The sequence below is a fragment of the Gobius niger genome (genome assembly GCF_951799975.1).
Source record: "Gobius niger genome assembly, chromosome: 19".
Taxonomy (NCBI): domain Eukaryota; kingdom Metazoa; phylum Chordata; class Actinopteri; order Gobiiformes; family Gobiidae; genus Gobius; species Gobius niger.
Genome location: NC_136870.1, coordinates 6,387,879 through 6,407,608, shown reverse-complemented (window position 1 = coordinate 6,407,608; position 19,730 = coordinate 6,387,879). Strand labels below are relative to the sequence as shown.

At 44.1% G+C, this 19,730-nt stretch overlaps 8 protein-coding genes across 8 annotated transcripts in view; all 8 read right to left on the bottom strand.

Moving 5' to 3' along the window:
• Window positions 1-256: 256 nt before the first annotated feature.
• LOC306978420 (histone H2B 1/2) lies at window positions 257-681 on the bottom strand. Its single transcript, XM_079576949.1, has one exon. The coding sequence runs from the start codon at window positions 668-670 to the stop codon at window positions 296-298; it is 375 nt and encodes a 124-aa protein (XP_079433075.1). The 5' UTR covers window positions 671-681; the 3' UTR covers window positions 257-295.
• Window positions 682-2,436: 1,755 nt separating this feature from the next.
• Window positions 2,437-2,748, bottom strand: LOC306979009 (histone H4; the record flags this gene model as incomplete). Its single annotated transcript, XM_079577777.1, has 1 exon — window positions 2,437-2,748. One exon carries the CDS (start codon window positions 2,746-2,748, stop codon window positions 2,437-2,439), a length of 312 nt encoding a protein of 103 aa, XP_079433903.1.
• A 3,039-nt stretch (window positions 2,749-5,787) lies between these two features.
• LOC306978972 (histone H1-like) lies at window positions 5,788-6,410 on the bottom strand (the record flags this gene model as incomplete). The annotated part of the gene is made up of 1 exon (XM_079577726.1): window positions 5,788-6,410. The coding sequence occupies one exon, from the start codon at window positions 6,408-6,410 to the stop codon at window positions 5,802-5,804; it is 609 nt and encodes a 202-aa protein (XP_079433852.1). The 3' UTR covers window positions 5,788-5,801.
• A 2,218-nt stretch (window positions 6,411-8,628) lies between these two features.
• LOC306979169 (histone H3.2) lies at window positions 8,629-9,113 on the bottom strand. The gene has a single exon (XM_079578024.1). The coding sequence runs from the start codon at window positions 9,093-9,095 to the stop codon at window positions 8,685-8,687; it is 411 nt and encodes a 136-aa protein (XP_079434150.1). The 5' UTR covers window positions 9,096-9,113; the 3' UTR covers window positions 8,629-8,684.
• A 1,131-nt stretch (window positions 9,114-10,244) lies between these two features.
• Window positions 10,245-10,661, bottom strand: LOC306978949 (histone H2A). The gene has a single exon (XM_079577701.1). The coding sequence runs from the start codon at window positions 10,643-10,645 to the stop codon at window positions 10,268-10,270; it is 378 nt and encodes a 125-aa protein (XP_079433827.1). The 5' UTR covers window positions 10,646-10,661; the 3' UTR covers window positions 10,245-10,267.
• Window positions 10,662-11,499: 838 nt separating this feature from the next.
• LOC306978178 (histone H2B-like) lies at window positions 11,500-11,958 on the bottom strand. Its single transcript, XM_079576688.1, has one exon. It carries the CDS (start codon window positions 11,885-11,887, stop codon window positions 11,513-11,515), a length of 375 nt encoding a protein of 124 aa, XP_079432814.1. The 5' UTR covers window positions 11,888-11,958; the 3' UTR covers window positions 11,500-11,512.
• Window positions 11,959-13,254: 1,296 nt separating this feature from the next.
• On the bottom strand, window positions 13,255-13,581 carry LOC306978822 (histone H4). Its single transcript, XM_079577503.1, has one exon. The coding sequence runs from the start codon at window positions 13,570-13,572 to the stop codon at window positions 13,261-13,263; it is 312 nt and encodes a 103-aa protein (XP_079433629.1). The 5' UTR covers window positions 13,573-13,581; the 3' UTR covers window positions 13,255-13,260.
• A 2,479-nt stretch (window positions 13,582-16,060) lies between these two features.
• Window positions 16,061-19,730, bottom strand: part of LOC306978814 (ras-associating and dilute domain-containing protein-like) — a 40,238-nt gene continuing 36,568 nt past the window's right edge. Inside the window, exons 14-18 of the mRNA XM_079577494.1 lie at window positions 18,724-18,884; window positions 17,725-17,986; window positions 16,602-16,738; window positions 16,380-16,519; window positions 16,061-16,271 (exon numbers count right to left, since the gene is read on the bottom strand). Coding sequence (XP_079433620.1) covers window positions 16,178-16,271; window positions 16,380-16,519; window positions 16,602-16,738; window positions 17,725-17,986; window positions 18,724-18,884 — 794 coding nt within the window. The 3' untranslated portion in view covers window positions 16,061-16,177. The remainder of the gene's footprint in view (window positions 16,272-16,379; window positions 16,520-16,601; window positions 16,739-17,724; window positions 17,987-18,723; window positions 18,885-19,730) is intronic.

Genomic DNA, 19,730 nt, shown 5'->3' with positions numbered 1-19,730 from the left:
AATGGATCTTTTAAAATCAGTCCTAACAGACTGCACGTTCAGTGAAAGGAGGGGCTCTTTAATTACTTGATAATCTGGCTCTGCTTCACAACATATGAAACAAATGCAATAAAGCACATCTCATTTTAAGCGTGAGGCTTTCAAAAGCCTTTACATTTTCTTAAACTAATTAGTAATTAAAATGTTAATATGACAAGTTCAGAAAAGGACTTATTTGAGAAACTAGAAGCACAGCTCGTTTGGTGAAGTGTGTGGCTCTTAAAAGAGCCGTTGTGTTGTTCAGAGGACGGACAGTTTACTTGGAGCTGGTGTACTTGGTCACGGCCTTGGTGCCCTCGGACACGGCGTGCTTGGCCAGCTCTCCGGGCAGCAGGAGGCGCACGGCGGTCTGGATCTCCCTGGAGGTGATGGTGGAGCGCTTGTTGTAGTGCGCCAGGCGGGAGGCCTCTCCTCCGATGCGCTCAAAGATGTCGTTGACAAAGGAGTTCATGATGCTCATGGCCTTGGAGGAGATGCCGGTGTCGGGGTGGACCTGCTTCAGCACCTTGTACACGTAGATGGCGTAGCTCTCCCTCCTGGTCTTTCTCCTCTTCTTGCCGCCTTTCCCGGCGGTCTTGGTGACGGCTTTCTTGGAGCCCTTCTTGGGCGCGGACTTGGCTGGTTCAGGCATGTTTCTCTGCTCAGGATCAGCGGAGTGATTGAAGAACAGAGACGCAGCCTTTATTCTGGACTCTGTAGACTCCGCTGTGCCGGGTCTGAGCTGGGATTGGAGGAGCTGCTCTGACGCAGAGGGAGAGGGGGGAGAGTTGGTGGCGTCATGCGCCTTAGTTTGGCCAGTAGCCCGCCATTAACCCGAGAGAAGAGGGGGGAGAGGATCTTTTTAACAAAGAACTGAGTTCTGGAGGGAAAATAAAAAAGCGTTGGGTCTGTTCAAATAGACAGTACAAGCATGAAGGTGACCCAATAAGTAAGTCCTACATTGTCTTTATTGTAAACATGAAACAAAGTCTGGTTCAGGAGGAAAATAACAAACTGAAGCTTAGTAATAAACGAGTCATAAATCTGTTCATGGCTTCACTTGTTTCTCTGCAGGACCATGATGTCGTTTATATCTGACTGTTCTAACAATCAAGCACAAATGCTCTTCCTGTGTTTTGACTGCAGTTCATAGTAATATTTTGATCAGGGAAACCCATGGATCCATGAAGCTCCTTTAGAGCTGAGATATTTGGACATCTTTCATGTCGTGGTCTTTGGCTGCACAGCAGTTTCACACTCTGGGAACAAAGCTCAGGAATGGAGTCCATGTCAGGATTAATTATTAACACCACACTGAGTTTGCAAAACTTGTTTCATCAGCACAGTTTGAAAGACAGTGTAGATAATGTTTTGTAATAAATACTTATAAAATATTATATGCAAGCAGTGTTAATTTCATCGACTAAAATATTTAGTCTTAATTTTAGTCAAAGTGTTATTTTTAACAACTCAAATAGACTAAAACTAAATTAAAAGTTGTTCATGAGACTAAAACTGTGACTAAAATGTCCAGATATTTTAGTCGACTAAAATGAGACTAAATAAAAATGAAAGGGAGAGACTAAAATCATCCAAACGTCTATTGACCGTCTGAAAGAGCCTCAGATCATTTAAATTCTCTGCCAAAGGATCAGCTCTGAGCTTTGTTCATGTGGAGCAGCTCCATGAAGCAGAGGAACAAGATTAAATATGATTATAATGAATATTATCAATGCAAAGTCGACTAAATTCGTCTTAAATTCAGTCGACTAAATTTACTTGCAATTGTAGTCGACTAAAACTAGACTAAAATTGAAACGATTTTTTTGACTTAATCTCGACTAAATTTAAATTACATTTTAGTCAAAAGACTAAGACTAAAACTAAATTAAAATATGCTGTCAAAATTAACACTGTATGCATGTGTATTCATGGTTGCTAACGGATACTAAATAGGGATGGGCGGATCGATACCAAACAGCTACTTTTAAAGTATCGATACTAATTTGCATATAACACAAAAGGATGATTTATTTCTTTGTTCTGAGCCAAAACAGTCACAACAGCAAAGGATTGAACTGAGCCAGACATCATTCTGGTTTAGGTTCTGTTTGTTATTTAAGTATTCATTTTACATTTTGTTTATATATTTAATTTCACATTAACATGGTTTAATTAACCAGTTAAATTAATATAGTTTTAATTGACCAAATTATATAAAACAATCAGCTTTAGAAATGTGTATTGATTGAAATACATTCACCCATATGAAATGACCAGTGTCGGTATCGACATAAAAAGACTCGGTATGGAATAGATTCAAAAAAAAATGTGGTCTCGCCCCTAATCCTAAATGAAAAGCGCCTCTTAGGAAGTGGTGGCCCTTAAAAGGGCCGTTGTTCAAATTCAGATGAAGAGTTAACCTCCAAAACCGTACAGAGTGCGGCCCTGTCTCTTCAGGGCGTACACCACGTCCATGGCTGTCACGGTCTTCCTCTTGGCGTGCTCGGTGTACGTCACGGCGTCACGGATCACGTTCTCCAGGAAAACCTTGAGCACCCCGCGGGTCTCCTCGTAGATCAGACCGGAGATGCGCTTGACTCCGCCGCGGCGAGCCAGACGGCGGATAGCGGGCTTGGTGATGCCCTGGATGTTGTCACGGAGCACTTTACGGTGACGTTTAGCGCCTCCTTTTCCCAGGCCTTTGCCTCCCTTGCCTCTTCCGGACATTTTTACTGTTCTGTGGTTTCAGGATGATATGACCTGAGACTCCACACACTCAGAGTATATTCACTGACTGAGAACCTGAAGGAAGACATGTGCGCACCAGCGTCACCGACTGGACACACGAGGCAACAAAAAACTGCTCTTTTTTCCTAAAATGCTTCATATACACTCAGGAATGACTTTAAACATTTACAAACATCATTCAAGTCATTTGTATTTATTATTAGCTGAGGATGTTTGATCAAACATTAAAAAAAGACTGATTTACATTTTTCATGCTCACCATAATCACTAAGTCAAAGATGTGAATAAAATGTTCACACTGTTAGTGAAAATCAAATGACTTAAAACCAGATGTTTTTTTTTTACACAAAAATGTGAAAACCGACACAACTTCAACACAACCAAAAATGAGAAATGACACAGAAATAGTGTTAAAAATCACACATGGTTTTAAAGAGTGTGTTTTTGCTCAACCAGAGAAAACCAGAAACATCAGTTCAGGAGGGTCATACATTTCAATAGATCTGAACCAATTAGGTTCTGTTTTCAAGCTCAGAGCCATTTCCCAAAGTGTTTCTTCAGACAGAAAAGAGACAGAGATCAAACTCTGAACACAATGATGGAACTCTTTTTAGAACTTACTTTTAAAGAGGGGGTATTATGCTTTTTTCAGCCACATAGCACCAGTCTATAGCACACTACAATGATGACCAAACCTTCTGTTGGTCTGTCAATGCAGTAAATTAGAATAACTGCCTTGTATAAAATTGCTCTTTCAAAATGGCGGAAGCAAATGACTTGAAATAGGCCCCTGTCTCTTTAAGAACCTCTGACCCTTTCCGACACGCCCCCTCCACACGCTGTCAACACTGCGCTCGTTGCGCTCGTTGTCTCAACAGTATTGAAACTACGATCGGTGCATTTTAATTTTTATTGTTGGAAAGGAGCTACTGTTTATCACTTTGTGAACAATGGCCACACAGGATATTATTTGGAGACGAACCTTCCACACCGGACGCTTGGAAGGGGCTCTTGCCTGAAAAATAACTGCTGTTTGGAGGCTTCTCTTTGCATCTGCCATGCCCTATGGATCTCTAACTATACCCCCATGGACGACACCAGGATCTGCAGGAGCCCATACGATTCAAAAGACGGACATTATCTGTGCAGGTGGACAATGGTTTTTCGAGGTTACCCGTTAGCTTGTTATAATCGACTACAGCTCATTGTTGATGAAAAGTCTGCAATAAACCACAAATGTGTAAAGCCAGGCTCATTGTGTGATCATCGTAAAGGCTGCTTCGAGTAGTTGCTGCTTTATTGACGTTATTTGTGCATAATATGCTGCCTGTTTTCAATGAATGTTGTGAAGGTGAAGGTTGTTAGCTTGTCGCGGCTAATAGGGCCTTAGCTCCGGGAGAAAACCACTCGGCTACGACACACTGCAGATGAAATGTGAGCAATAAACTACAAAATCAACAAGCCAGGCTCCGTGTGTGATCGTCATAAAGGCTGCTTCAAGCAGTTGCCTGTTTTAGTGACGTTTTCAATGCATAATATGCTGCTTGTATTCAGTGAATTTTCCCGTTAGCTTGTCGCGGCTAGCTTGTTAGCTTCGGGAGAAAGCCACTCGGCTATGACCCATTGTAGATGAAATGTGAGCAATAAACTTCCAAATCAACAAGTCAGGCTCCGTGTGTGATCATTGTTAAACGGTTCTTTATGAGTGTGGTGGTTTTATTGACTTTATTTGTGCATATTTCTCGTTTTCACGTGATGACTCGAGGTTTAGCTTAGCATTAGCTTTCTCCGGAGGCTCTGTGCATCATCAAGGCCCAGCGCAGAACCAGACACTGAAATAAGTGTTCTTGTCACCGGTTTTAATCCTGGGTGTTTCGGTAACAGAAACACTGATGTGTGTCTTTGTAAAAGTCTGCTGTGGCTCCGGTTCACAACACATGAAGCTAATCCTCCATGATGACTCTGTTTACATCTTAGGGCTAGACACTGCGGGGAGGGGGTTCTGCTGAGGAGCAGTGGTTGGTTACTCGGCTGGTGACGAAAGGTCGGAGGCGTATCCTGGAGGTCGAGGGCGTTTCCTGAAGGAATCAGGCGTTTTATCCCTAAAATGGCCGCCATCAGAGTTTTTACAGATTACTCGAAAATACGTGAATGTGCTAAGGCAACACTTCAGGCATGTTTTCAATGAGGGAATGACTTAATAACATGATGTAAAGCTTGAAAAAGTCGATTTTGCATAATACCCCCCCTTTAAACACATGTATTCTTATTTAACTTTTGATATCATATAATATACTCAAACATGAACAACGCGCAGACCTGTTATTATATATAATTATTTAAATGGCTCTTTTAAAGTGTCTTAGTCGTAGTTGTAGTTGTAGAACAGAAACAGAAACAATTCTACACTGGGATGCTCGGACACTGGTGTAATCTCGTGCGTAAAAGCGCATTCTGTGCGTGATAGTCATTTTACGCACCATCTGGAAAAAACTCAACTTTTAACAATATTTTTATGTAATAAATAAATAGATCATTTCTCCAGCACCACTTTGATTTGTAAGTTCTAAGTGTTATTAGTTATTTGATTGTTATAATATTCAGCATGTTTTAATATCAGGGAAATATATATTTAATGACATCGTCTGCTTCAATGTTTCTCCACATGGACAAAGCGCAGACCTGTTCCTGAGTGATTTAAATGGCTCTTTTATAGTGTCTCAGTCGCTAATATTTATTTTCATTCTAGCCTCATTCAGCAAATATATTCTGTTATATTATCTGCATATTTTAGCCATTCTTGTCTCTCATTAACAATTATTTGTTTAGTTCAATCCTATTTCTAATAAACAGAGACATTTCCACACTGGAATGCGCGGACACTGGTGTAATCCCGTGCGTTAAAGCGCATAATGTGCGTAATAGTAATTTTCCACATTATCTTGACTGACTTTGCCTGAAGCTGCGTCTTTAGCGGAGTGTGTGGCCCTGAAAAGAGCCGTTGTAGGTTCGGGGGGAAGAGAGTGAAGGAGTTACTTCTTCTTGGCCGCGGCCTTCTTGGCTTTAGGCTTGGCGGTTTTCTTTGGGGCCGCTTTCTTCGCCGCGGGGGCCTTCTTCGCAGGCTTCTTGGGGCTCTTGGCCGCTTTCTTCGGACTCTTGGTCACTTTCTTGGCCGCGGGCTTGGCTGCCTTCTTCGGGGACTTCTTGGCCTTCTTGGGAGTGACTGCTTTCTTGGGTGCCTTGGCTTTCTTGGCGGCAGCAGCCTTCGGGGCTTTCTTAGCGGCCGCGGGCTTCTTGGCTTTAGGGGCGGCTTTCTTGGCCGCGGGCTTCTTGGCCTTCTTCGGCTCGGCCGCGGGCTTGTTCATCTTGTAGGAGCCCTTCTTCTGCACCAGGGTGCCCTTCTCCAGCAGCTTCTTGACGGCGAGCCTGACCCGGGCCTTGTTCTTCTCCCCATCGTATCCGGCCGCGGTCAGGCCCTTCTTGAGCGCGTGCAGGGACACGCCGCCGCGCTCCTTGGAGGCGGACACGACTTTGACGACGAGTGCGCTGACGCTGGGGCCGCTCTTCTTGGCTTTGGCGGCGGGCTTCTTCTTGGCGGCTTTGGCCGGAGCCGCGGCGGGAGCGGGAGCTTCTTCTGCCATAGTTTTCAAAACGTCACTCACAACAACAGTCTGAGAGAGTGGAGTTTCCCCGAGCACGAGGCGCACTTAAACACAGCGTGAGAGCCGTAGAGACTCAATGTAACCCGAGGCTGCTGAGCGCGTTTGGATCAGAGGCTGTTGTGCTTTCTGCGCGTCAGGAAAAGGCTCGAAAAGTGAAATAAACGCGCTGGTCAGGACAGAAAAGAGCAGGAGACGGAGCGGAGGAAGTTTCCCCTCGGACTGAAATCAATTACAACATAAATGTGAACGAGTCTGTGCGTCTGGAACGATCCAAACCTTACACTGTGCGCATTCTGGAACAGACTAGTCCCACTCATTTCCTCCTCACATCATCCCAGAGCCGCTCAGGACTCAGGAAAGACACTTTTCCTGTTCCAAACTCGCCTCTGCAGAGGCACAAAGTCAAAGTGTCTCTGTCAGGAGTGAGCTTTGCGTTTGGAAGCCACTTCAGCAGCAGCAGCAAACACACATGAGGTCACGGACTGGAGCTCCTGACCAACTGAGCGGACAAAGGCTTTCTTCTTTTGACCTAGTTTTACTTGATATTATTTTGTACCTGCACAAAACATCCAGCACTAGAGTCGATCGTAATGGAAACAGAGGCGCAGGAACAGGCAGAAAGTCCACATTATCCACGAACATGAGCTATTTGTAACGGGAAACAAGTTCATTCACACAATTACAAAACATTTCACCCTCATATAAAAGTTGAAGGAAAATGTGTCTTTTATAGTAAAATGTTTTTCTCTCTCCTTGTTTATATTCGGAGCAAAGAAACTTTCAGATTCCAGATTACTTTACAGACTTTTTCAAACCAAATCAACAAAACACTTCATATTAAGTGTACTTATTCCACTCAACATGGAGAACACTAGATTTACAAAGTAGCACAAACTGTACAGGCCTAAACTGGCTCTAAAGTCCTGTGATTAATGTTATTGAACCATATCGTGCATGTATATTACTGTCGCTGTCCAGGGTTCTGAAAGTGTTTCCTGTAAACCTAAACGGACTTCTCTTAAGACAGAAGATATTTAAACCATTGACCATATTTAAATATGTACTTAAAGCAGGCGGCCAGTACTCCATTACATTTACTCGAGTACAAGCAATGTACTTGAGTAACTTTTTGAAGTAGCCTAATTGTACCTCTTAGGTAGAAAGAAGTACCAACTACCCTGAGTAATATGATGTGCATAGCATAGCATAGCATAGCATAGCATAGCATAGCATAGCATAGCATAGCATAGCATAGTATTAGTATAATACAAAGAAGGCCTACTCATGAGTAAAAGAGGTTCTCATTCCAGTGGAGTTTCATGCGCTTTATTCGGAGGACACACAGGCTAATTTCATGTATGTTTCATTTTATATCACTACTTAATCATGCATTTTATATCCAGTCCTTTTGAACGATATGAACGGGTTCGCGCAGGTGAGCGGCTTTTTTATTATTTTATTCCTCTTCGGAGGAGGGGCGTCACTTGTGCATGTGCTTATTTTGCGAAACAAAAGTCACTGCTGGAGTGGGGCAGACGGAGAGAGGAGTGGCAGAGGGACTGTTTGTGAATGCATGACCGCGGCCTGCGGGGAAAGGGTTTTAGAGCGTGGCTCTGGGGAAACAGCGCCCGAATTCTCCAAGTGCACGCGCTCTACCGGGCCATGGGAGAGAAAAGGCGCGTGGGTACCGTGAGTGACGAGGCGGCTACAGGAGCGACATCACCGCACACTGCCTCCTCCTCAGTCCGCCCCGGTTTCGGCCCCACGAGCAGCGTAAAGTGAGCATGCGCAAGGCAACGAGTCTGAGAAATAAAAGTCTTAATGAAATAAACTACGGTAAGAGATCGCGTTGAAGCTCGACCTTTCACAAAAGTGTTTTTCCTCCGCTTGCGCGCGGGAGAGATAGGCAGAGAAAAAGTTACGTGAATGAGAGCAAGTTTATTCAGGTCGTGTGACTGTCACTAAAACTCCATAGAGAAATATCGATGTTATACTGTTGAAATAGTTACATATTACGTACTCTGATTCTAGGCGGCTCTTTAAAGTGAACGGAACCCCTCAAAGAGCCATAAATCCCACCACTATCAAGTGCACCTTTATTCTTAAGGCAAAAGTAAATCGGGCACTACTTCTCTAGTAAACTGAAGTTTTCCTGAGTTTGACATGTACAGTGTCATATTAGACTGAAGCGGCTCTTTAGTGAAGTGGTGGCTCTTAAAAGAGCCGTTGTTTCGTCAGAGGAGCCGGTTGTGTCTAAGCTCTCTCTCCGCGGATGCGCCGGGCCAGCTGGATGTCTTTGGGCATGATGGTGACCCTCTTGGCGTGGATGGCGCACAGGTTGGTGTCCTCGAACAGACCCACCAGGTAAGCCTCGCTGGCCTCCTGCAGAGCCATGACGGCGGAGCTCTGGAAGCGCAGGTCGGTCTTGAAGTCCTGGGCGATCTCTCGGACCAGGCGCTGGAAGGGCAGCTTGCGGATCAGCAGCTCGGTGGATTTCTGGTAGCGGCGGATCTCCCTCAGAGCCACGGTGCCGGGCCTGTAGCGGTGAGGCTTCTTCACTCCTCCCGTGGCCGGGGCGCTCTTACGGGCGGCCTTAGTGGCCAGCTGCTTCCTGGGGGCTTTGCCTCCGGTGGATTTACGCGCGGTTTGTTTGGTTCTGGCCATGTTTGTTTGCTCCTGACTGTGACAGAGAAGAGAACTGCAGACGAGCGGAGAGGAGCTGGTTTTATACTGTGAGCGCCTCCCTCTGAGCACACGCTCACTTTCTATTGGTCACCTTGGAGAAGGGGGAGGGGCTGAGCTTCAGCAGTGTTGGGGAGACTTTGGGATTGTATTTAGTTTCAGGACTTAATACTTACAAGAGTTTACGTTGATTTGCGTTATATTCATGTATAAATACGACATATAGTTACACAAATGTAGTTTGTTGTAACGCCTGTTATAAACTTATTTAACACTAATTAGGAACTGGAAACCTCTTGGCAGATGCTCACGAGCAGATCATGTGACACATGTGTTTACTGTTTGTATGAAATCTTTGTTTTATTTTAGGGAGAAATAGTTCTCTCTTAACAATGTGCACTATGAAGCTAAAATGTAGTGATTGAGCACTGGGATGTAATCCTTTGATTCGAGGAAAGAAACTAAACACTCTTCAATGAGAGTAACTTTACCACAATACAGTTACTAAAAACGACTATTCAAAATACATGCAGTAGTTAGCAGTTCCTCAGGCCACTCTAACGGAACCTTTATTATACTTGTAACGATTCTTCTTCTTATATAAAGTATCTCAATTGCTGGGTTGCAGGTTCTAGAATATGATGTCACGGGACCCAACGGGGGCAGGAGCCAGTTTTTCCTATTAACAGCATTACACTTTCACAAGTCGTAGCTAAAAAGAAAATATATGAATTTAAATATGATCATTAAAATCAGTCACTGGGTCCATGATCTCTCTGTACAAGACCAAAAATGTCCTCAAATACAAAATAATTTCTCCTCTATATAATAGTATAAGGCCTTTAGAACAATGATGTCACCAGCAACCCAGCAATACTTCAAGCTTCATGTCTGACCACTGGCACAAAGCACTATCATATCTGTGAATTATCAGTGTAGTTTTATCCAGTATGGATTATCTGTATTGCCACCCAGGGCAGCTGTGGCTACTTATGCAGCTCATCACCAGGTTTATTGTGAATGAATAATAAATGTGTGTCTGGAAACGCGCTGTACCGTGGCCGATGCGTAAAAGCTCAGTGACTGAAGCGGCTCTTTAACGGCTGTGGGTGGCTCTTAAAAGAGCCGTTGTTGTGGTCAGTGCCTCGGACACTTTACTTGGCCTTCTCGGTCTTCTTGGGCAGCAGCACGGCCTGGATGTTGGGCAGCACTCCTCCCTGAGCGATGGTCACTCCTCCCAGCAGTTTGTTGAGCTCCTCGTCGTTGCGCACGGCCAGCTGCAGGTGGCGGGGGATGATACGGGTCTTCTTGTTGTCACGAGCTGCGTTTCCCGCCAGCTCCAGGATCTCAGCGGTCAGATACTCCAGCACGGCCGCCAGGTACACGGGGGCTCCGGCGCCCACGCGCTGAGCGTAGTTTCCTTTGCGGAGCAGCCTGTGCACACGGCCCACAGGGAACTGCAGCCCGGCCCTGGAGGAGCGGGACTTGGCCTTAGCGCGGGCCTTTCCGCCGGTTTTGCCTCTGCCGCTCATGTTTGGGTTATTTACTGTGGAATAAAACTCACAGAGAGAATGAGCTGAGACTGAAGCGCTGCGCCTTTTATGTGCGCGAGCGCGGACCTTTGAGCACCGCACCAATCAGCGGCCAGGCTCAGTCTGAGCCCCGCCCTCTTCTCTCTGATCCAAATGTTGGGACTTTTATTTATGTAGCGATAGATTTGTTAATTATTATTGTTCCAAAGTTTGTGTGAACTCTCGGGCGCAAGTGCCTCCTCTTATTATAGCAGCCTGTACCTTATGCAGTGAGCCTTTTGTACGCCCTTCCCCCTCTCTGCCCTCCTCCATGGACAGTAAAGCATCCCCACTCTGCAATAACAGTGAACTGGACTTTGAATTGCTGCATTCATTATATCTATATTCAGTTCTGACGCTTTGAGGCCCTTTTGATCTGTTTTGTGCCAAGAAAGATTATTCCTGTTTTTGAGCTGTAAACAACCATGTACTTTTGACCTGCCATGATTACACAGTGGGTGTTTTTTAATGGGATCCGACTGAGACATGGTAGAAAGAAAAGTAAATCATTGTGCGTAATCGGGCTGGTAGGTTTACCTTGACAGACTTAATAAGCACCGTAACAAATCGTAGGCTTTTAAATAAGCACGTCCTTCTGTTGCTTTATTTCACAGCATTATATGTGTTCATTATTAAATGGAGATACAATCCAGCACCATGGACAGGGACGTTCTGTTCACTTCATTACACAGGACAGAATGGTTGGTTTTTATGGAGTAACCAAAGAAAGAGTAACCATTTCTCGAACATTCAATCAAGAAGCACAGCTCATTTAGTGAAGTGTGTGGCTCTTAAAAGAGCCGTTGTGTTGTTCAGAGGACGGACAGTTTACTTGGAGCTGGTGTACTTAGTCACGGCCTTGGTGCCCTCGGACACGGCGTGCTTGGCCAGCTCTCCGGGCAGCAGGAGGCGCACGGCGGTCTGGATCTCCCTGGAGGTGATGGTGGAGCGCTTGTTGTAGTGCGCCAGGCGGGAGGCCTCTCCTCCGATGCGCTCAAAGATGTCGTTGACAAAGGAGTTCATGATGCTCATGGCCTTGGAGGAGATGCCGGTGTCGGGGTGGACCTGCTTCAGCACCTTGTACACGTAGATGGCGTAGCTCTCCCTCCTGGACTTTCTCCTCTTCTTGCCGCCTTTCCCTGCGGTCTTGGTGACGGCTTTCTTGGAGCCCTTCTTGGGCGCGGACTTCGCTGCTTCAGGCATGTTTCTGTCTGAGAGAGACTAACGACCAGAGGCGCAGCTGCTGCTTTTATCCCAGCCTCTGTGCCCTGATTGGTGGAGCCTCTCTGTGAGCTGCGGAGATGAGAGGATCTCCAGGGGGTGGGGTGGGGGCGGAGTGACTTTTGGAGGGAAACAACAGCTGTATTGGCCACACCACGCATTTGATCGAAAAAAAGAAAAGAAAGATCCATGATAACATCACAGCACTCACATTAGTGCCTGTCTGTAGTTTCATATTGTCTTCACGTGATGAAACATGTGACCTCCGTTTGTTTATTACATTTGTGCTAAAATGAAATGTGATTCTGGTTTTAGTTCTCTCAGTTTTGGTTCCTGCTCCAGGCTTGTGCAGAAAGTGTCAAATGAATAGACCATAGTTGGACACATTACTGTATGGAGTAGGCAACGTCAGGCTCGGGGGCCACATTCGGCCCTCCAGCATAAAACCTTTGGCCCCCAAGAGAATTTTAAGAAACATTTATTCATAAATCAGAGACCAAATATGTGAAAAGGACTCTAAAATGTGGAAAATACTGTCAAATATTTTCACAAAGCACCTTATAAGGTCATATATTATGTGCAAAACTTTTCTTTGTAGAAAAAAAGGTGGTTTACTTTGGGCTATAATAGTGAGTTTCGGCCCTTGGTGTTTTGGCACTGAAGAAAATTGGCCTCCATGACACAAACTTGCCCACCTCTGGTGTAACACTGATCATAAACTGTACACCATAAAGAGCAGGCAGTGAACGCTTTGACGCAGTGGCTGCGCGCATGGAACATATGACACATTTTACGCACAAGACAAGCTTTTTTTTATTGGTTATGGAGCAAATGGGGGCGGAGGGAGGGAGGCGGATTAAAAGTTACGTGAATGAGAGAAACAGAAGCTTAATCAGGTCCTGTGATTGTGAAACTCCATGGAGGGAAATAGCAATGTTATCTTGTGTGAAATAGTGACATTTTCGTTCAAACAACGTCCATTCGGAGGGAATTTACCTTTTTTTTTTAATGTTCAGAAGAGCCAGTCTTTAAAGTGAACAGCTCCCGAATGAACGGCTGCCTTCAAAGAACCCCATCAAAAGTCAACGTCCCATCACCACTTGATACTGGACTCTCAAAATGAACAAATCCACCAAACCTCCACAAAAACAGTTTGTGTTCTTGTCATAACACTATGAATGCGAGGATGATTGTGGTATGAAAGGGGATGGTGGGTGGATGGAGTTGTAGCTTGCCATGTCATTTTATTCTGTGTAAAGAAAAATTAAGCAGCATTTTAAAATACATAATAAAAAGCTTCTCTTTAAAGAAGTGGTGGCCCTTAAAAGGGCCGTTGTTTAAGTTCAGATGAAGAGTTAACCTCCGAAGCCGTACAGAGTGCGGCCCTGTCTCTTCAGGGCGTACACCACGTCCATGGCTGTCACGGTCTTCCTCTTGGCGTGCTCGGTGTACGTCACGGCGTCACGGATCACGTTCTCCAGGAAAACCTTGAGCACCCCGCGGGTCTCCTCGTAGATCAGACCGGAGATACGCTTGACTCCGCCGCGGCGAGCCAGACGGCGGATAGCGGGCTTGGTGATGCCCTGGATGTTGTCACGGAGCACTTTACGGTGACGCTTAGCGCCTCCTTTTCCCAGGCCTTTGCCTCCCTTGCCTCTTCCGGACATCGTTACAAGTCGAAGAATTAAACGTGGAATGACTGCTGGCTTCAGCCCCTCAGTCTATATTCACTGACTGAGAACCAGAAGGAAAACACGTGCGCACGCTGGCGCCCTCAACTGGATAAAATGTGCAACTCGCCTTTTGTCGGCCCTTACTCCCTTTTTTTTTCTTTCTTAACCCTTGTGTCCCCCATAATGCAGAGTTACACTCGTGGTCACCTGGGGTCATGTTTGACCCCATTTTGTTTCTCTAATATCTCAGCCATAAAATAACATTTTTCAATAAGTTTGGATTCTATCTTTAGTGTAACTTCAGACTAATGGCCTGATACAAAATTTTTGTGTTTTTATTTTTATTTTTTCAGTTCGTAGGCCTTGTTTATGTAAAAAAACCACCAAATCCTGAACAAACAACAGTCAGAAAATATCAAAAATCTAATTCGGAGGATAACTCGGACTATCTGGTCAGTTTCCAAGTGGAAATAGTCAAAATTTTGTGTTAATGCAATTTTTGAACAAATAGTTACACTCGTGGTCACCTGGGATCATTTTTGACCCCATTTTGTTTCTCTAATATTTCACTCATAAAATAACATTTTGAAATAAATGTGGTTCTATCTTTAGTTTGACTTCATAAAAAAATGCACTGTTAGTAAATTTACCAGTTTTTATTATTTTTTGGGTCGGTGGGACATGTTTATGTAAAAAAAAAAAGTTAATTTTTGAGCCAAAAACGTCCCTGTAACACTGAAAATCCTGAAGTGGATATAACTCGAAGTATTTGGTGAATTGGGCACTGGGAGAGGCTCAAAGGTAGAGCAGGTTCTGTTTTTGAAAAATGTTTCATTTTTGAATGAGAGCAAATTGTTACACTCGTAGTCTCGTGGCAAAATCCCATTCATTTCAATGGACATGAGCCGATCCTGCATGTTTTCTGTCTTTGACCTTTTGTACCGACTTCATTTGTGCTTCAAATATGAAAACATTATTATGTTTCCATCCCAGAGGACCTCCTTGACATGCACATTCATCAGATTTTGAATTCACATATTTTTACAATAGTTATAGGGCCTAAAGCCTGAAAACAGCAGCAGCTCTCCATTCATTTCAATGGCAGTGTCTTCCATGTCTGTGAATCCAGCTATATTTTTGTCTTTTGCCTTTCATACTAACTTCACTTCAACTCCAAATCCATAACTTTTTTAAATATACACTCCACAGAGCCTCCACTACATGCACATGTACCGAATTCTGAATTCAGTCATTTTTTCATAGTTTTAGGACCCAAAAACCAGTGCTATAACCCAGTTTCGAAACATAGCCAAACTGTGATTCTCACTCTCTTATTTCAGGAAAGTCTCTATATTCTCATCAAAAAATCTGCTCAAAGCAGAGTTTACATCTTAATTTATGAACTTTTATCAAATTATTAAAAGTGCAGTTTGACAGTGAAAGTAAAAAAGCAAAAGACAACTACATTATTGGTCTGGATTTTAAAAAAAAAGGTTTTTGGTTTTGTTTTGGTTCTCCTAATGATTGTATTGACATGATAAAATGTTTATATGTAAATTATGTTTACTGAGTCTTTTGCCGTTGATTGTGGGGTAAAACAAGTATGTCCAATGACTATAGTACTCTATATTTTTGTGATTTTGTGATGTTTGTGATCAACCCACTCATTTGAGCTATTAATAAAGACGTAAATATTACTGGTATACCCATAGGCACAGCACAGAACATCTAGGCTTTAGCCTACGCTGACGATGTTACTGTCATCATCAAAGACCTATCCTTTATCTGGGGCCGGGTCGTGGAGGCAGCAGTCTAAGCGGAGATGCCCAGACTTCCCGATACACGCGCCTCCCCGAGGCGACACCAGGCTGGCTCAGAGGTCCCTCCAGCATGTCCTGGGCCTTCCGCGAGGCCTCTTCCCAATAGGACATGCCTGGAACACCATAGCTGGCTCCTTTGAACGTGAAGGAGCAGCGACTCTACTCCGAGCTCCTCCCAGGTGACTGAGCTCCTCACCCAATCTCGAAGGGTGCGCCCAGGGGGCCAAGTTGTATCACAAGCACATAGTTTTGAGAAGAGGCTTTTCCTGTCTGCACCAGGCTTTTATTGTTTCAGGCTAAATGTAGTCATTAAACACCAATCTGTTGTAAAAACTGAGGATCAGGTTTCAGATTAAATCTTGTATTCCATATTTAGGTAAAATAAAATAATAGATTTCATGCAGCTTTTATTTCAATGAGCGCAAAATTTCATAGCAACAGGAAATAAATGTTTTCATGTTTTAGTTTAGTAAAGGGCAGCGACATAGTTAAATGAAATCAGTTCAAAGCACAAAAAATCTCTGCAGAATTATGCAGTTCTATTTACCACCAGCAGAGAGCAGCATAATCACAAAAATGACTGTAGCATCAATCATAAGACTTTAGCATTCCATCCATTCAAGTGAAAATGTGTTTGTAATAAAAAGCTACAGGCCCATGAACGAAACGTCATTCAGAACAAGTGTAAAAGCATGTTTATTATCATTTCAACTGACATATAAATACATGTGACTGGTCTGAAGCTGCCTGCCATGACTGAACAGTCTCTTCTCATACACTCAATACTGAGTCTGCACGGCCTTGGTCATCCAGTCCGATCGAGCCACAAGTAAGTGCACCGTGTCTCCTGCCGACTGGATCAGCTCCTTCCCCCTGAAACACACAACAAACACTGAGGCCACAAAGTCTAAGAACACCTGGCAAACCTTCTCCAACAGTCTCTTAACCACAGACAAAACAACTTCCGTTTGCGTGACTGACCCTTGGTAGTCCAGAGGCTGCAGGCTGACCCCATTGACGGCCAGGATCCTGTCTCCCGGGGCCAGTCTCTTGCACAGATCAGCGGGGGAGTCCGGGAGCACCGCGCTGATGAACAGGCCGCTCGCCTTCACCGCCAAGTTCTGCACAGAACACCAAGTACGCAGGGTTAAAGAGAGAACGCTGGTCGCCAAGACTGAAACTACAAGTCAAGCTAATCCTGACCCGTGTGTCCAGCAGAGCCAGTCCGATGCCCCTCTCTCCACGCTCCAGTTCCAGGCTGAACACCTCATCGTTGTTGTTGTCGAAATCCCACCCGTCTTCCTCTTCCTCCGCTAAAGGCTTCATACTGGAGCCATCGGCTTTGAGAGCGGGCGAACGCACAGAAAGAAGAAAAAAGAGAATATTTTAAGTGAAAGTCTAATCTGTGTGAAAGGCTTTTATTTTCAGTCAGTTGGCGTCTGAAAGGTTTTGAAGATTGAAATGCACTATTACAGACTTTGGTCAGGACCATCTATCTATCCATCCATCCATCCATCCATCCATCCATCCATCCATCCATCCATCCATCCATCCATGCCGTTGGAGATCTCTGGCCTTTCAACACAAACTATTTAGCCCGTAATGCTAAGCTAAAACAAAGCTAGCTTGTTTCTGGCCTGGGAGTCCGATGACGACACATGGTGTAAACTTTCAAGCTAAACTGTTTAGAACACGGTCTAAAGCTTGATCGAAAGATGAAGTTGCGTCTACTGCTGTCATGTTGGATCTGTAATTTTTTTTTATTTTTTTTTATCCGTAAACAAACTACAAGCTTCCATATGGCGAATAGTGCCTCCTTGTTCTGTGATTGGTTACCTAATCCATGCGAAAATTTCAGCCACGGTCCCCAGGCTGCTGTGCAGTTCGAAATGATTCGAGCACACACAGCAGTCTGACGTTAGCCAGGCTAACAGGACCCCACAATAGGGCCCAACCTTTAGGTATATTCCAATATCCATTATCAGCCAATAAAAATGAGTGAGTCCTCCCTTTACTTCCTTGGCCTCAAGGGGGGCGGAGAAACATCATGGAGAAAATCGGTCACAAGTTTGTTTCTATTTTATATATTTTATGTTGCAGAATTTTGCTTAGAATTTTGGAACTACAGGAGATAGAGACCATTGGTATCCACTGACTTTTTGTCTTTCAAACAAGCTCTGAAGAACCTACTAATCATGAATGTCCTGAATAAAATAGCACTATGCCCCTTATACAGCTCCAAACTTCACAAACTCACTTTATCGACTACAACCAGGCACCAGAATACACCTTTGAACACATAGAAAACCCCTCAAACATGCTGCACCTTCTTTGTGCACGTCCTCACTGGAGCTGCGTGGACTGGCCTCCTTGTCTCGCGTTGGAAGTCCTTCGGGGAAGCTCTGATGCGGGGTGCGTGGGGTGTTGGGAGGGGTGAGCAGACAGGGGTGCCCGCTCTCCTCATCTTTGTTTTGAAGCTGGAGATGCTGCAGACTTTGCGATAAGGAGCTGAGGCTGGGGTGCAGGGGGCTGGTGGGAGATGGAGGAGGAGTGCCGCTGTGCGCTTTAAGGCCGGACTCTTGAAGGGCCTGATGAAAGGTCAAATAGATCCATGAATGTGGGGTTTTGTAGGAAGGGGAAAGCAAAAACAGAATGCACAAAAGCTTTATTATTCACACATTATACAAATCATCTGTGAACCCAAACGGCCAGGCTTTTTTCCCCCCCAGTAAGGTATTCTTCACCTAATTTGCCTGATTTACTGAGATTTATATACAACTAGTTCTGTTTTAAGCACACAGGTTATGGGGCAGGATTGTGGTGAAAACATATTAGCCTCACAACATATTTTTATCAGAAAGTATTAAAACAAAGCCAACCTGTAACAACACTGGCTGCTCGGTTACACTGCCCTCACTCCCCATTTCCACCTCAATATTTATCTTGTCGCCGCAGCTGCTCGGTTGTATGGTCGAAGTCGTAAAGCCTATTATTCCAGCTGTACTTTTTGTTTTCACTCTAACTTGAGTAAAAAAAAAAATCCCATTATGAGTGAATCTGGACGTGGCAATAGCTTCTGTTTTTTTGTAATTAATCTCAACTTTACCTTAACCTTTTAACCCCCGCCTTAAGTTCCATAAGCCTATAGGCCTTAAAAAACAATAATAATCTAATCTTTATGCTGTTCAACTATTATTTTAAAGCTATGTTCCTCTTACTTGAATTAATATTACTTTATTTCTCCGTCTTTTGTCTAAAAAGGCCAGTCAATCGTCTGAAGTTTCATTCTAAAGAACTAAAATAAAGGTTTTCCTCCTGTGTTTACCTGCAGCTCAGTGCTTCCACAAATGTGGCCGATGAACTCCTTGAGCGTGTCCAGCTGCTGCCTCAGGCCCGGGTCTGTTACCTGTGCCCCCAGGTGGAGGAGGAAGCCCCCGTCTGGCAGCACCAGAGGGTGGTGGGTGTCGAAGCTCTCCAGGATGTCGCCTGGGAATGACACAAACGGAGTTCAGGATCCTCGACTGGATTGGGATTACAGTCATTTTTTGGACGGTTATTTGACTAAATTTAATGTGAAGCCTGAAAACCACTTATTTTGTGATTGCAAAATAAAAACAACATACAAAAACTAAACTAAACTAAACAGAATAATGAAATTTAAATCGAGCACTAAGACAATGAGAGGCACGATTTCAACACCTCACCAGTGTCACTTAAAGTTAAGAACCATTTCCTACAAATGCCAATGTTTTACATCAGTGGTTCTAAAGTGGTCTGGCTCCGAGACCCACCATTACCTTCATGACAAGCTGCCACCCAAATAAAACTGTCATTTGTCATATATTGTATAAAATATTGCATTTACCACATGTTTTTATTATGTTTTTATAAGCCGTAGATTTGCTTTTAAGACAAATTATGATCAAAACAACCCAACAATGTTAATTTGAACAGACTCCAGTGTGTTTCTGTGTAGTTTCAGATGGAAAGTATTGAAAAAAAGTTCCCTTTTCTCGCGACCCACTTTTGAGTCCCAACCCAGCAGTTGAGAATCACTGTTTTACATTATATATGACCAAGTGGGATGTTCTGCAAGGACATTTAAAAATACACTATAAAAACACACTATTTCTCACATTGTTGAGTACTTTAACAGGTATTTGCATAATAATATTTCTCAAAATCATCTTAGAGGTTCTGTGCTGGAGGGCCGGATTTGGCTCCCGGGCCTGACGTTGCCTATCTCTGCTGTATAGGCTGTACATCTGAACACCGGACATGGACAGTGTTTAATTCACGGTGGGATAAATAAAGTTCTTAGTTTGGCTGATA

What these genes read in the sequence shown, in the direction of transcription:
- LOC306978420 (XM_079576949.1), bottom strand. Translation starts at nt 670, where the DNA reads ATGCCTGAACCAGCCAAGTCCGCGCCCAAGAAGGGCTCCAAGAAAGCC.
- LOC306979169 (XM_079578024.1), bottom strand. Translation starts at nt 9,095, where the DNA reads ATGGCCAGAACCAAACAAACCGCGCGTAAATCCACCGGAGGCAAAGCC.
- LOC306978949 (XM_079577701.1), bottom strand. Translation starts at nt 10,645, where the DNA reads ATGAGCGGCAGAGGCAAAACCGGCGGAAAGGCCCGCGCTAAGGCCAAG.
- LOC306978178 (XM_079576688.1), bottom strand. Translation starts at nt 11,887, where the DNA reads ATGCCTGAAGCAGCGAAGTCCGCGCCCAAGAAGGGCTCCAAGAAAGCC.
- LOC306978822 (XM_079577503.1), bottom strand. Translation starts at nt 13,572, where the DNA reads ATGTCCGGAAGAGGCAAGGGAGGCAAAGGCCTGGGAAAAGGAGGCGCT.